This window comes from Cynocephalus volans, chromosome 9 (assembly GCF_027409185.1).
Source record: "Cynocephalus volans isolate mCynVol1 chromosome 9, mCynVol1.pri, whole genome shotgun sequence".
Taxonomy (NCBI): domain Eukaryota; kingdom Metazoa; phylum Chordata; class Mammalia; order Dermoptera; family Cynocephalidae; genus Cynocephalus; species Cynocephalus volans.
The window spans coordinates 6,771,274-6,787,298 of record NC_084468.1 but is presented as its reverse complement, the minus strand read 5'-3'; the positions used below and the strand labels follow the sequence as shown (position 1 = coordinate 6,787,298).

The following is a 16,025-nucleotide window of genomic DNA, read 5'->3' as shown; positions in this document are numbered from 1 at the left end:
CCAACCCCATGAAAATTTAGTTAACAGCTAAATGCCCAAGTCAACTGGCTTCCATCTATTTCTACCACCATTGAGGGGGAAAATGGTGGGAGAAGCCCTGGCAGAACTGAAGCTGCTCCCCTGAATTTGCAGTTCAATATGATTAATCACCTCTAGGCTTGGTAAAAAGAGGGCTTGACCTCCGTATTTAGATTTACAGTCTAATGCATGTTCAGCCATATACCTTTTAGCCTACACCTTATACTTATACTCATCAATCACTGGGTATTCTTAACAAATCATGAAGATATTCGCATGCCATCTGTATTATCTGGTGCTTGAGCTAGTATAGTGGAACTGCCCTAAATCTTCTAATTGAAGCTGAGCTTGGTCAGCCTGGGGTTCTCTTAGGTGACAACCAAATTTTTAATGTTATTGTAATCATACATGCACTTGTAATAATCTTTTTTATAGTAATGCCCATTATAATTGGATTTGGTAACTGATTAGTTCCACTGATAATTACTGCCCCAGGTAAAACATTTCCTCAAATAAATGATATAAGCTTCTGAAAAGAAAAATGAGCAAAAGACCTGAACAAACATTTCTCAAAAATAGGCATACAAAATGGTCGATGAGCACATGAAAAAATGCTCAAAATCACTAATCATCAGGGAAGTGAAAATTAAAATCACAATGAGATATCATCTCACCCAAGTTAGAATGGCTATTATCAACAAGACAAACAACAACAACAAAAACAACAAAATGCTGGTGAGGATGCAAAGAAAAGGAACCCTCCTACATTGTTGGTGGGAATGTAAATTGGTACAGCTATTGTGGAAAACAATACGGAGGTTCCTCAGAGAACTAAAAATAGATTTACCTTATGACCCAGCTGTCCCACTACTGGTTAAATACCCAAACGAAATGAAATCAATATATCCAAAGACACCTGCCCTCCCATGTTCATCGTAACAATATTCACAATAGTCAAGAGATGGAATCAACTTAAATGTGCATCAAAGGATGAATGGGTAAAGAAAAAGTGGTATATATATATATATATATATGCAATGGAACTCTATAAAGAAATGATATTCTATCATTTGCTGAAGCATTGATGGAACAGGAAACCATCACGTGAAGTGAAGTAAGTGAGGCACAGAAAGACTAATGCCACATGCTGTCATTCACATATGGAATCTAAAAAAAAAAAAAAAAGTGGTTCTCATAGAAGTGGAGAGTAGAATAATGGCTACCAGAGGCTGCGAGGGAAGGAGAAGGGATGCAGTAACAGGTACAAAACATTGCTGTCTACGCTAAGTCAATCACTGTGCAGTATGTGCATGTATTGAAACAGCGCACTGTTCCCCACAAAACATACAAGAAAATGTTAAAAACAAACAAAGAAACTGCCTGGCTTATTTCACTTCACATAATGCCCTCCGGGCTCATCCATGTTGTCACAAACAACAGAATTTCCTTCTTTTTTATGGCTGAATAGAATTGTGTATATATATCACCATTTCTTGACCAATTCATTTGTTGATGGATACTTGGGCTGATTGCATATCTTGGCTGTTGTGAATAATGCTGCAGTAAACATAGGAGTGCAAACATCTCTTCAATATATTAATTTCCTGTCCTATGGGTATGTACACAGTAGTGGGATTGTTAGATCATATGGTAGTTCTATCTGTAGTTTTTTGAGAAACTTCTAAACAGATCCCTCTGTCTGGAGTGAAAACACATATTTGTACTTAGCTTTGACGTATATTTACTATATACCATTCTTAATTATGCATATGGCTTCATTTATATCTCTCATAAATCTAGAGCTATGTATCTTGTGAAAATGATTACTGTATACCTGACTAGACACTAAGAACAATCGTGTAAATCTTGTGCTCTGCTTGCACGATATCTTGGCAGCCTCCTAGCATAAGAGGAGATGGTGGGTATGTTTTACCTACCTGTTTCCTTGCTCCCAGGCCAGTGTCTGACACATGATACAAGCTCAGGGCATGTTAGCTAAAGGAGTTAATGATAGTGAGGTCGACTTTTGCTAACAGTCTAGACATTGCCTCTATCTAGGTATTTATCAGGTCTACTTGCGTGGTCCTCACAGTCAATAATAAACACGTATTGATGGTTTACAACACACCAGGTGTTGTTCTACTTTCTTGCAAGGTGTGAACATGTGTAACTCTTATAGCTGCCCTCCGAGGCCGGTGCTGCTGCATGGAGGCAATTGATCCCGCTCTGCCCCCCACTTGGCTTCTAGTGCATCTCAGACTTTTGGCTTCCACTTCTGTCCTGGCTGCTCTTTCTCTGTTTCTCCAGCCTCTTCCTGTTGGAGGCCCTGGGTTTGGTCCCTGCCTCTCTAGGATGATCTCCCCCAGTCTCAGGCCTTTAGCATCATCTATATGCTCGGGGCTTTCCAATTTAAAAGTCCAGTCTCAACTTCTCCCCTGAACCCCAGACGCACCTGTCCAGAGGCTGCTGCATGCCCATAAGACCCCTTAAATTTAACAAGCCCCAAATGGGACTCCTGATCTCCACAAAACAGAGGGGTCCTGCCCCACCCTGCCCCTCTTTATCCTTCCAGTTGTTCAGGCAGAAGCTCTGAGTTGTCCTCAACTCCTCTTTCTCTCTCCTCCATCTACCAATCTTTCCAGAAGTCCCATGAGCTCTACCTGTGTCTGAAGTATGTCCAAGACCTGGCCACGTCTCACTGCCACCCCTGCTCCTGTCGAGCCTACACCACCATTGTCTCTTGCCTGGGTTACTGCAGTAGCCTCAGAGCCAGCCTTCCCATGCACACCTTTGCCTTGCTTCGGTCTGTTCTCAACAGAGCAGGAGGGCTGCTTTTAAAATGTCAGTCATATCACTTCTCTGTTCAAAACCCTCCAATGTGTCCCCACTTCATTCAGAAGAAAGCCCTGAGTCCTTGCACTCACCTCCCAGGCTCTACCTGCTCGGCTCTCCATACCTCTCCCCTGCATCTCCTTCTGCATTGCACACTCCAGTCTGTGGCCCCTTGCATTTCCTGGAACAAGCCAGGCATGCTCCTATCTTAGGAGTTTTTTTTTTTTTTTGGTTTTTTTTGCACCAGCTGTTCCTCTGCTTGTAATATTCTCATTGCCAATATCTGCATAGCCAACCCCTTATTGCCTTCTGGATGTTCCTCTGATGTCCACTCAATGAGGCTTCCCTGAATACCCTGCTTTAAAGTCCAGAGGCCTGATTGGTGGTGAACAAAGATGGGGGTCTATTCACGTTTCTCAACAAAATCTCCATTCCAACCCATCTAAAACATCCTCATTTATTCATTTTATCACAAAATACTTGTGAAGTGTCAAGGCTGCACCATGAACTGAGCAAGATCCTGGGGGCACACAGCCCTGGCTGCCCCAGCTGGCTCAGGAAGAGCTGGAAAGCAGGGGAGCAGTCAGGGAACAGTCTCGTGTGGTGGGTCAACGCTCAGCCTGGAGACAGCATGGCTATGGGCAACTGTGGTGGGTTGAATGGTGACCCCGATAAGGTATGTCCAAGTCCTAACCCCCAGAACCTGCGACTGTGACCTTATTCAGAAAAAGGGTCTTTGCAGATGGTTAAGGGTCTTGAGACGAAATCTTTTTGTATTACGCAGGTGGGTCCTAAATCTAATACTGTCTGTAAGAGGAAATAACTCAGGAAGACAGGAGAGGGCTATGTGAAGACAGCAGCAGAGACTGGAATTCCACAGCCCAACCCAGAGCTGGAAGGAGCGTGGGACTGGTCTTCCCGCAGGGCCTCCAGGACAGGGAGAGAACAGAGTTCTGTTGTGAGCCACCAAGTGTGTGGTAACTTGTTACGGCAGCCCTAGGAAACTAATACAGTAACTGCCGCACTAAGGATGAGCTATTAGACCCCCTGAGACACCGTTTCTCCTTGTGTAAAACGGGGACTATAGTACCCCCCTGTCATACTGTAGCTGTAACTATAAACTGTGACACATGTCTTGCGAAATCGGGTGTATTTTAGTAAACTGCCCCATTTCACAGATGAGAACTTCAAGGCGACACACACAGCTAGTAAGTGGTAGAACCGCTCTGGAAATGAGGCAATTTGGGTAGAAAGCATTAGCTGGGTCGTGCTGGGTGGGGCTGGTTCCAATCTTCTCAGCTCTTTCCCACTGCCTCTGGGAGAATTTTTTTTTTTCCTCTGTGTTACAGTCTCCCCAGTCCCCTCACCCCCTCACCTACCCCACCTAGAGGAAGAGAGAGAGAGAGAGACAGAGAGAGACAGAGAGAGACCAACCAGGTAGGAGTTGGGATGCAGAGGCTGAAAAAGAACCGCTGGTTTCTACCGAAGCGCAGACAGTGGCTCAGGGCGTCCAGCAGATGGCAGGATGTGGCCAAAGATCCCCGCAGCCCGAAGTGCTGGGCCGGCTGGACTTCTAGGCACGGGGACCCGCCTATCCCTCAGGAAGCGTCTTCTGTCCCGCCGCACGAGCCTTGGGCCGCATTCACCGCACCCAGTCCTCAGGCACCTGCAGCCCTGGCGCGGGACCCCTCCCCACCCGCAGGCTCCAGCTGCAGATGCGAACCCAGCCCCGAAATCGGCCGCCCGCGCCGCACGGTTACTAGAATCCCGAGGCCCACGCCCGGCCACGGGGAATGGCTTTGGGCCAACCACAGCATCCCCGTGTACGATGAAGGGGTCAGATCAGGCCCGAAAGGGTCTAGACTCTACTTTCATTCGTTAAAATTTAAACAACCGTTAAGAGGAAAAGCGTCTGCTGGAGAAGCGGTAGACCCAGCACTGGCCGCGTCCCAACTCAGACAGGCAAATAAGGCCCCGCGGGGCGTCCCGGGGCTCTCTTCGCAGCCGGGGCCCACGGTCCCCAGACCCCAGAGCTCCGTACCTCGGAACCTCAGTCTACCTGACTCTAAAATGGGGAACGATGGCTTCTGACTGCTGGGTGGGTGAGGCGGGAGTGGATGGTGCTGATACAGCGCGTAGCCGGGGCCCGGCACGTAGCAGGTGCTCACAGATCGCTTCCCTCCTAGAGGGACTGTCCCGGCCCAGCTACGCCGGGACCGCTGCTCCCGCGGGCTGACTGGCCCCCTCCTCCCGGCCGCCCGCCGGGGCTGCGCTCGCCCCTTCGCTTTCTCCCCCTCCTGCTCCTCCTGCTCCTCCCGCTCCTCCTGCTCCTCCCGCGCCGCCTCCTGCCTCCCGCCCGCTGCAGCCGGCGAGGGGCGCGGCACGGCGGCCCCGGCGCGGGGAGCTCCCGGGTTCCCGGGCGGGCCCGGGCGCACGGCGCGGCGGAGCGGCGGGGAAGAGGGGGCGCGGCGGCGCGGTCCCCGCCCCTGCGCGGGCTCGGCCCCCTCCGGCTCGGCGCGCGGCTACCACCTGGGCTGGACGCTGTCACCGCAGCCCGCAGCCCCGCGGCCCGGCATGTAGCAGCGGCGGCCGCGGCGGAATATGGGCGGGAACCACTCCCACAAGCCCCCCGTGTTTGACGAGAACGAGGAAGGTAGGAGAGCCCCGCTCGGGCACCCCGCGGCCGGCCGGCCCCTCCTTCCAGCCGAGCGCGCTGCCGGGCGCGGGGCTTCCACCCGGGCACCTCCCGCGTGTCGGTGCCCTGGAGGCGCCGGGACCGAGCCGAGAGCCGGGCCGGGGCGGCGGGGTCGGACAGGAGAGTCGGACCCGCAGCCTGCACTTGGGGGTGTGGAAGGGGGGAGTTGTCATCGTAGGCTCCGGGAAGCCGAGGTCTCCTGGCGAGTCCGAGGCTGAAGCCGGCGGCCGGGGTGGGCGGGTTGCGCCGCGTGTGAGCGTGTGTGCGAGTGTGCGTGTGTGCGCGCGCGCGCGTGTGCGTATGTGTGCGCGCGTGTGTGCACGTATGTGTGCGTATGTGTGTGTGTGCGTATGTGTGCGTGTGTGTGCGTATGTGTGAGTGTGTGTGCGTGTGTGTGCGTGCGTGTGTGTCCGTGTCCACCACGCATTTCGTCTCAACCGTGGGCTGGTTGGATGCTGTTCTCCTAATTAGCCCAGGACGGTCCAGGGAAACTTTTCTTGGCTAAACTCCTGCTGGTGGCAGCCTCCCTGGTGGAGTGGGATAGGCTGTCTAACCTCCTCTAGGCTCCAGGGCTGGGGGTTCCTTACAGTTCAGGTCGATAGAGCTCAGTATTCGAACTAGCAGAATCCCATTTCCAGTGCTGTGTGTCCGTGTGCAACTTACTTAACCTCTCTGAAGCCTTGGTTCCTTTACCTATGAGAATTATGATACCACCTACTACCTTATAGGATTGTTTGAAGCTTAACCGCTAGTAATTCATGTGAAAAGTGCCTGGTAAATACAAGCAGTACAGAGCTGTACAAATACTGTTGGTTATCTGTTATAACCCTTTGCTTCTGAAAGCTAGTTTCCTCCTGTGCTGACTGTCCGATCTCCATTGTGACCCAAATAAGAGCTAAGACATACTGAGCCCTCACTATGAGCCATGCACTGTTCTCAGTGAGCATTTAGTCCTCACAGCACCTCATGGGGTAGCACTTTTCTTGTCTCCATTTTACAGTGGAGGAAGGGGACCTGTCTAGTCATAGCTAGTAAGGGCAGAGCTGGCTTTGAAGCTGGACAGTCTGCCTTGGAAGCTGTGCTTGTCATCAATTCCCAGGGCACGCGCTTGTGTGCACGTGCTTGTGTGCACAGGCCATGCTTTCTAGAACTACCAAGGCTGTGGGTGCTGCAGCCCGTCTCAAATGGACAGACGGACCCAGCGTAAGTGAAGTGAGTGCCTTCTGTGTGTGAGCCCATGCGGTCCTTCCTTAAAGAGATTCCTTGTCCAGTGGCACTGAATGACCGTCCACGGTGATAAGGGCAGTGATGGGCCAGCGCAGCACCTTGGGGCACAGGGAGATCCCAGCTCTTCGTGGTCTTTGGTCTGGAGCATGGGAGGTGGGGAGACACTTGTGGACAGAGGAGCGGTAGGTGGGGAAGTTGTGGAGGCTCTTGTATGTCCCAGGAAGAGTTTGGACACCCCATAGCATCACCCCCAATTTTAGGGATCCATCATTCTAGCCGGGGTCAAAGGTTATGATTTTAGTAATTTCCTTAGCTTCTTTCTCTCTCTTTTATTTCCTGAGGAAATTTGCCACCCTTGTATTGAGAATGGTCTCTATCCTTTATCCCCCCAAATGTGCTTGAAATATTGATTGGTGAAATAGTTATCTCTGGTGTAGTCAACCTTTTGGTTTTCCTGCTGCCGGCCCTCGTTCCGAAGGTGAATCGAGCCTAACATTTACTGCCAGTTTTGGTGCTTGTTGAAATACAAGGTTAGGGCTCTCCTCATTTTGCCAGCTTCCAGCTCAGTGAAACATTAACTTGTTTTATTTTGCCAGCCTATTTCTCACATATTTCCTTGAGGGGGTAAACAGTGTTATTTGCCACCAACCAATTCATTTATTTCATAGGCATTTACTCTTCCTTTTTTCTGCACCCGCTCCTGTGCTGGGCACTGGGAATATGGGGAAGATGAGGCAAAGTCCTTAAGGAGATCCCAGAGCCAATAGACCTCCTGGTCAATGCAGGGGGTTTAAGTGCCCTGTAAAGGGTGAGCTCGGTGGACCTTGGAATCCTAGAGGAGGGTCCCTAGCCCTGAAAACAGGGAGGAGGGGTGGGAGAAGACTCCCTTTTAGATTTGAGTCTTGCAGAAATGGCAGGAATTACCCAGGAGAAGGAGTGGTTGGTAGGTGGGAAGGGCGTTTCCGAGGGAGGGAACAGAATGTGCAAAGGCAGATGGTAGGTGTAATCATGGCTCATTTTGGGGGCGGGGGGTGTTCAGTGCTCCTGCAGTGTTGAGTGTGGGGCTGGAAGGCACAAGAGATGAACCCTGGATGCCTTGAAGAGCCCAGTGGCCATGTGAAGGTGTTTAGACTTGATCTTACAGGCATTCTGGAGTCACTGGAGGATTTTAAGCAGGGAGTGACATGGTCCAGTGAACAAGCATGCTCTCCCAAATCACAATCTTCAGGCAGCTAAAGATGCAACATGAACCTGACCAGCACAAGTCTGATTTCTAAGTACTTTTTAATTCTAAATGATAGCTGAACCTTTTTTGTTGCATTATTGTGCCATGATCATCAAAGCTCTTACTGCAAAAGTTTAGCTACTTGTGTACATGTGGTCACAGCTGCTCAGGCCAACGTGATATATAATAAGTCTGGAAAGAATCGTGGCATAGATTAATTGGCAGCATTTCTTTCTTCTTAGTGGTGCATAAAATAATAGTGTTTTTACTATAGAAGGTATCTGAGATTACGTGGAATAGCACATGCTAGCTGAGCCTCTTCCAGGTGCAAACAACATGAAAGCAACACAAAGTGCTTTTAAGGGAATTAATTGGCTCTGGCCACTTCTCATCATCTCCATCACTACCATTCTGGTGCAAGCCGTGGTCACAACTCTTGCTTAAATGATCACAGTAGCTTCCTTAACTGGTCTTCGTATATGTCTTCACCCTCTTCTGTGTCACCTCAATGCAGCAGCCAGAGCGATCCTGTTAGAATGTGTGTTGGGCCATGTCAGCCCTCTACTCAGTCCACCACTCCCACCACCTCCCTCTGGCCCCAGGTGCAACTCACATCACTGAGAGAATAAACATCCTTAGAGATGTCCACAGGCCCCACCCTCTGGGACCTCACCTCCCACCTTCACTGCCAGCCCCTGCTCTGTCCTGTTCACTCACACCTGAGCCCTGACACCTGCTCCTGCTGTCTGGGGGCTTCTCCCCCAGGCCCATTCCCTTACGTCCTTCGGGTCTTCATGAGGCCTTCTTGAGCGTCCTACGTAAATGGCTCTCCCAACCTTCTCCCTTGCTTCATTTTTCTTCACAGCAGTGATCGCCATCTAGCAAACTATTTCTTTTACTTATTTTCGTAGTTACTGTCTGTCTTCCTGCACTCAGTTACAAGTGCCTTAAAAGCAGGGATTTTGTGTGATTGTTTATCATCTTCTAAGGAGTTATAAGCTTCTTAGAGGCAAGGATTTTGTGAGATTTTTTCACTACCGTGTCCCCCAACGCCTGAAATAATACCTGGGACATAAGAGATGCCCAGTAAAGTTTTGTGAATGAATGTATGAAGGAAGGAGCCAATCTCGTCATCTGTGGCTGGAACCAATTCCCAAATAAAATCAGGAGTCTTCCTTCTTGGATCTTCTGCTGTCCTCTATGTGACTTTACTGTCAGGCTGGCTCTTTCCTCACGGGGCTCCTACCCACTCCAGGCTCACAGCCTCACAGCACCAAGTATGGACAAGAGAGTTATCTTTCTCACAGTAGTTGCAGAAAATGTCTCAGGGTTACTTCTGGTTGGGTCTGATTAAGTCGTGGGCTGTTCTTGAACCAATTACTGTAACGGGGGAGCTATGAGGCTCTAATCAGCCAGGCAGGATCACATGCCCACCCTTGGATTCAGGCAGCAGAACTGGCTCCACTTGAGGCATATTTGGACAGAGGGAGCATGTGGAGAATTTTCCCAAGAAATACTGAAGTATCAACAGAGGAAGGGCAAGTGGATGCTGGGCAGGCAGGTGCAAACAAACAAAAACATCCACTCCAGTACCTATTGTCATTGTGTTCCTTGGACCATGGTCTGGGACACTTTGGCTTATCTCATTTAATTGTTTGATTCCATGTCCATCTTCTGCCCTAGACTGTGCCCTCAGGAGCCGCAAGTATTGCTTTCTATCCTTTACATCTGCAAAGCTTAAAATAGGGCCAGTGAAGGCACATTGCAGCTATTTGTTGAATTAAAGATGAAAACAGTCACTTAGTAGGGGCCGATTTCTTGAATTCCTCTAGGTTCTGAGAAAATAAACAGAAAAATTTCGGCTCTGTTACCAGTAAAGTTGGCTTGGAGACCATGCCTTGGATTTGAAACTAGAGTGGCCTTCTTACTTCCGTCTCTCAGTTTTGACTTTGAGACTCTCTTGGGCATATGATTGGGCATGCAGAGTGGACTCTACACTGCCAGGAGCTTGGTAGCTCCCAGTCATGGCACACAGCAAATCCATAAGAAACTCCTAGAGATAGGATATATTTAAATGGCCACCTGTAATGATTAACACATCCCAGACTCTTGCATAGCCTAACTCAGGTTATCACTTCTCTTCCCATTGAGAGGGGAGGCAGAGTTTTCCCCCACTGCTTTCTGGGTAAGACAAAATTCCTGCTTTATGGGGCAGCGAAAGGGTGGGGGGAGGGAGGGTGGTCTCCACCAAATCAGCTGGAATAAATAGTTGTTAGGATTGAGGGAGGATTTATGTTGAGTCTTGAGGGAAGGGTTTAAATGCCTTGAGAGAAAAAGGATCAGTATTTTAGGAGAATCAAACAGCATAAGCTAGAACTGAGCTTAGCCATTTTCCTGAGAGAATTGGAAGGAACAAATATTCTCAGCAACACACAGTTATCTAACATCTGGGCTTTCAGCAATCACAGAGATGGAGAAACTGTTCTACAAAGAGCACTGAAGGTCTCAACACCCTAAGGGATATTGTAGTTCAGGTAACAATGACAGTTCAGGATAGCAGCGGAGCACTGAGAGACCTGAACTACCCAAAGAGAGAAGACTGACTATCGTAGCCTGGGGTCATTCTCCTAGCCAGAGCTACCCAAGGAAAACGTGGAGGTCAATGTTACTATCAATCTGGAATCTTCCTCCTCTCAGTCCTTGGTTTTTGTCACCTCCTTGGAGTATCCTTATTCACTGAAGATTTCGTCCCCTGGTTCTTCTCCCAGAAGTACTCCATCTGTGGAGTCATTAATGTAAATGTCCCATTCTCTCAGTGTGGGACATTGTCACTGTTCACTGATATCCTGTTCTCCTTCACTTCCATGCGTGCAAAAAAATGATACCTCCCTGTCTCCCTGAGGTTACATGGGGCCACATGACGTACTTTGATCAATGTGCATAGAAGTGATGTGTGTTACGTCATGGAGAAAGTATTTGAGAACTAGTGGCTCTCACTTCATATCTTTCTATCTCTGGGCAACCACAATGGTCCAAATGGTGAAACTTATTTCAATCTGGTTCCCAGAGTGAGAACAACACAGAAGAGGCCACCCCCCTACTAGCCAGCCTGCCGTGGGTCATGGCATGAGTGGGACAGACACCTGTGCTGTTTTAAGCCACTGCAATTTGGAGCTGTTAGTTACCGCAGCATAACCCAGCCTATCCTTACTGGCGCACCTACCAAAACCAGCCCTCCCTGAAGCAGAAAATATTCACTATTTACAATTAAATAGTGAGCTGTATGGTTGTTGTACATACTCTTTATCACTGAAGTTTTCTTCTATCCTGATTTGCTGAGAGCTTTTTCATTAACAGAGGTTAAATTTAAGTAAATGCTTTTTGTGCATCTGTTGAGATATTTGGCTTTTCTCCTTTTTCTGATCAGGTGAAGAATTATATTGATTGATTTTTAAATGTTAAATCAATTTTTCATTCTTGGGATTAACCCCTCTTGGTCATGATGTGATTATATTCTTGGATTTGATTTTCTAATATTTTGTCTATAACTTTTTAATAAAAAGATATTATAAATATTATGCCCATATATTTGAAACAGATAAAATAACTACGCCATAAATGCATAACTTTCTGAAAATAACACAGAAAGAATTTAAGTATCAAAGCAGTTTTATATCTATTAAAGAATTTATTCTGTATTAAAATTTTCCTGTGAAGCAAAATTTAGGCCTAGATGTCTTCATAGGTGAATATTTCCAAACATTAGAAAGAATAGGGCTGACTGGTTAGCTCAGTTGGTTCAAGTGCAGTGTTATAACACAAAAGTCAAGGGTTTGGATCCTTATACTGGCCAGCTGCCAACAAATAAATAAATCAATAATAATTAAAAAATAAAGAAATAATAATCCTCTGCAAATTCTCCCAGAAAATAGGAAGAAAGAGTACATTTTTAACAGATTTATTAAGTTTTCGTATCAAGGCTATACTGGCCTTATTAAAAGAATTGGAAAGTATATAATTTCTTGCTGTTTTCTGAAAGAGTTTGTCAAGGACTATCATTATTTCTAAGTTTCAAATGGATTGGCATAATGTTTTTAATAATATCCTCTAATTATCTTTTCCAGTGACTATAGGATCTGTAGTGATATCTCCTTTTACAATACTAATTTTGGTGATTTGTGCTTTTTTTTGTTTTGTTATTTATTTTCCTTGATTGGTCTTGCTTGGTTTATCATTTGCTTAATTTAAAAATAGCTTTTGACTTTTTACTTGTTTGCTTTGTGATTCACTGATTTATGTTCTTATTTTAATTATTTTATTCTGTATACTTTTTGGTAAATTTACTGTTCTTTTTCTAGGTTTTTGAGATAGAGTCTTAGATCATTGATTTTACTTACTCACATATTCTACTCTGTATTCCTGATTTCATTTTGAGTCTCCATTATTTTCCTTTGACCGAAGTATTTTCTTTAGCATTTCCTTTAGTGTATGCCTTCTGATGACAAGTTTTCTCACTTTCTGAAAATGTCTTTATTTAGACTTTATTTATGAATAATTATTTTGCTGGTTATCAAATTCTATGTTGGCAGATTATTCCATTAGCATCTTGAATACATGATTATATTGTCTTTTGGCCTCTGTTGTTTCTGATTGGAAGAGAGCTGTCAATACTATTTTTGCTCCTTTTAAGTGTGCATGTTTTTCTTGTCTAGCTGCTTTTAAGATTGAATATTTTATATTCAGAAATTTAAGCATGATGTGCATAGGTATGATCATCTGGCTATTTTATGCTTGTGGCTAGTGCTTCTTAAATCTGTGACTTAGTGGCTTTGTTAGTTTTGAAAGATTTTTATTTTATCTTTTAATATTGCTTCTGACGTTTTCTCTTTCTCCTCACATTAACAAACTTAAATTGCACAGATATTAGACTTTGTCACTATATTCCATATATCTCTGACAGTATTTCTTTCCTTTTTTATTATTGAAGCATAATTGATTATACATATTTTGGGGGTACAGTGTTGACTACCATCACCTGTGTACAACATGTGATGATCAAATAATTAGCATATTCATTATTACAAATTGTAATTATTCTTTATGCCTCTTACCCAATCTCTGCTCAGCCCCCCTTCCTCCCCCACCCACCTCTAGTAACCATAGATTTGTTTTCTCCTTCTGAAAGTACAATGTATTATTGTGGTCTTCCTTCCTTCCTTCCATCCTTCCTTCCTTCTCTTATGAGTAAGAACATGCAGTGTTTCTCTTTCTGTGTCTGGCTTATTTCACTTAACATAATTTTCTCCAGGCTCATCCACGTTGCTATGAATAGCAGAATTTCATTCTTTTTATGGCAGGGTAGTATTCCATGGTGTATACATACCGCAGTTACCTTATCCAGTCATCCATCAATGGACATTTAGGTGGCTTCCATATTTTGGCTATGATAAATAGAACTGTGATAAGCATGCAGGATTCCCTTTGAAATGATTTTTATTCCTTTGTGTATATGCCCAGCAGTGGGATTGCTAGATCATATGGCAGTTCTATCTGTAGTTGTTTGAGGAAACTTCATACCATTTTCCATAATGGCTGCACCAATTTACAGTCCCACCTTGTCTCTCTTTGTTTGTAGTTTGAATATTTTCTTCTGCTCTGTTTCTTTTTTAATCACTTCAGGCTTGTCTTTCTGCTATTCACTTCTTAATGTTAAGTATTGTCTTTTTTCATTATAGAATTACCAGTTGGTTCTCTTTTATGGCTTTCAATTATCTGCTGAAATTCTCAAAATTTGCCTTTTAATTTCCTGAATATATTAAGCTTATTTAGAAGACATGTTTGATAACTCCATGATTTGGTGACTGTATGGGCTACTTCTATTGTCTGTTGTTTTCTTTTAGACACATCTTCTAATTTGCCTGTTTTTTGTTTTGTTTTTTTAAATACGTGCTAGACATTACATACAAAATAGTATAGAGATAATTTTTCGCTCCAGGATTTAGGACTGGGCAATGACTTTATGAATAACACCCCAAAAGCATAGGCAACAAAAGAAAAAATAAACAAATGGGATTATATCAAACTAAAAAGCTTCTGCACAGCAAAGGAAACAATCAATAGAGTGAAAAGACATCCTACAGAATGGGAGAAAATATTTGCAAACTATGCATCTGACAAGGGATTAATATCCAGAATATACAAAGAGCTCAGACAAGTTTACAGTGAAAAACCAAATAATCCAAATTAAAAATGGGCAAAGGAGCTGAGTAGACATTTCTCAAAGGAAGACATACAAATGGCCAACAGGTGTATGAAAAAATGCTCAACATCACTAATCATTGGGGAAATGCAAATCAAAACTATTCTGAGATATCACCTCGCCCCAATCAGACTGGCTATTGTAAGAAAGACAGAGAATAACAAACACTGGCGAGGATGTGGAGAGAGGAACCCTCCTGCACTGTTGGTGGGGCTGTAAATTAGTACAGCCATTATGGAGAACAGCATGGAGGTTCCTTAAACAACTACAGATAGAACTTCAAATGATCCAGCAATCCCACTCCTGAGGATATATCCAGAGGATTGGAAAACATCAGGTCGAAGGCATACCTGCACTCCCATGTTTACTGCAGCTCTATTTACAATAGCTAGGCAATGGAACCAGCCTAAATGTCCATCGATGGATGACTGGATGAGGAAATTGTGGTATACATACACAATGGAATGCTACTCAGCTATAAAAAAGAATGAAATCCTACCATTTGCAACAACATGGATGAGCCTGCAGAAAATTATCCTAAGTGAAACAACCCAGGTACAGATAGAGAAGTACAGCATGTTCTCATAACTGGGAACCAAATCCATAAATAAACAAATGAACAATAAAGAGAGACGAAAGAAAGAAAGAAAGAAAGAAAGAAAGAAAGAAAGAAAGAAAGAAAGAAAGAAAGAAAGAAAGAAAGAAAGAAAGAAAGAAAGAAAGAAAGAAAGAAAGAAAGAAAGAAAGAAAGAAAGAAAGAAAGAAGAAAGAAACAACAATCACAGTAGGACGATGACCTTTTAGAAAACTAGAGGTGGAAAAGGAGAGGGGAGGGGGACTAATGAGCGACTGGTCAACAGACACAAAGAGTGATTGTGTACTGTAATGACGAATAAGCTAACTGTACTGATCTAACCACCACACATTCTACATAATTACTGAAAATCAATGTTGTACCCCACATGTATGTATAATACAAAATAAAAAAATAAAAATAAATTTTAAAAAAAGTATAGAGGCAATTTTCGGCTTTGATGGTATTATATTTCTTCAGAAAGATTTTCCTTTTGCTGCTTGTAGGCAGCTGTGCTGCAGGTGCCAGGAACCATATTTCATCTTAACCCTCATAGAGATGGAGATGATTTGACATCCCGTGAGGGCTACTCTAGATCTATTTCAAACTTACTCCTAGAAGGTAGCTCCTTGTTGTCATGTAGAAAGCCTGGGGAGTTCGCCAAGCCTCCTCTTCTTTGGTAGGTTCTGATTTTCAGTGTTTTTCCCTCCCCAAAGCCTGCAAGGCTCTGCTTGGCTTCTCAGCCTCTTGCAATCTGCGCTCAGATTTGCAGGTGCCACTTGATGGGAAGCGGCTCCTAATACCGGGTCCACTCCTTTGACCTTCCTTTCTCCTGAATGTTTGGCCTGCAGTTCATCTTCCCCTTCCTCGCTCTGTAATCCCTTCAAACATCATTTTTCTAAAATATATTTTGTACAGTTATTACAGCTCTTTTTAGCAGGAAGTTTGACCAAAAATACTCTGGTCCATCAGAAGCGGAGCTCCTCTCCCCAGTGTTTATACGTATGTAAGAGCCTTTTATTTTAGAAATCAGCTCTCCCTGGTACATGGTCCTCCCCAGATCGACCACCCAGTCCTCTTCACTTTCACGGCTGCACTTCATGCAAAAACAGTCGTCCCCTGGTGTCCTCACTATCTCAATGATAACTCATTCCTCAATCACTTCATCCAGCTTCTCTTCGTCATTTCAGTGAAA

At 45.0% G+C, this 16,025-nt stretch overlaps 1 protein-coding gene across 2 annotated transcripts in view; it reads left to right on the top strand.

Moving 5' to 3' along the window:
- Positions 1-5,451: 5,451 nt before the first annotated feature.
- The window catches only part of STK32B (serine/threonine kinase 32B), a 369,695-nt gene continuing 359,121 nt past the window's right edge, over positions 5,452-16,025 (top strand). For both annotated transcript variants that reach the window (XM_063108413.1, XM_063108412.1), the window contains exon 1: positions 5,452-5,503. In XM_063108413.1, the coding sequence (XP_062964483.1) occupies positions 5,452-5,503 (52 nt within the window). The remainder of the gene's footprint in view (positions 5,504-16,025) is intronic.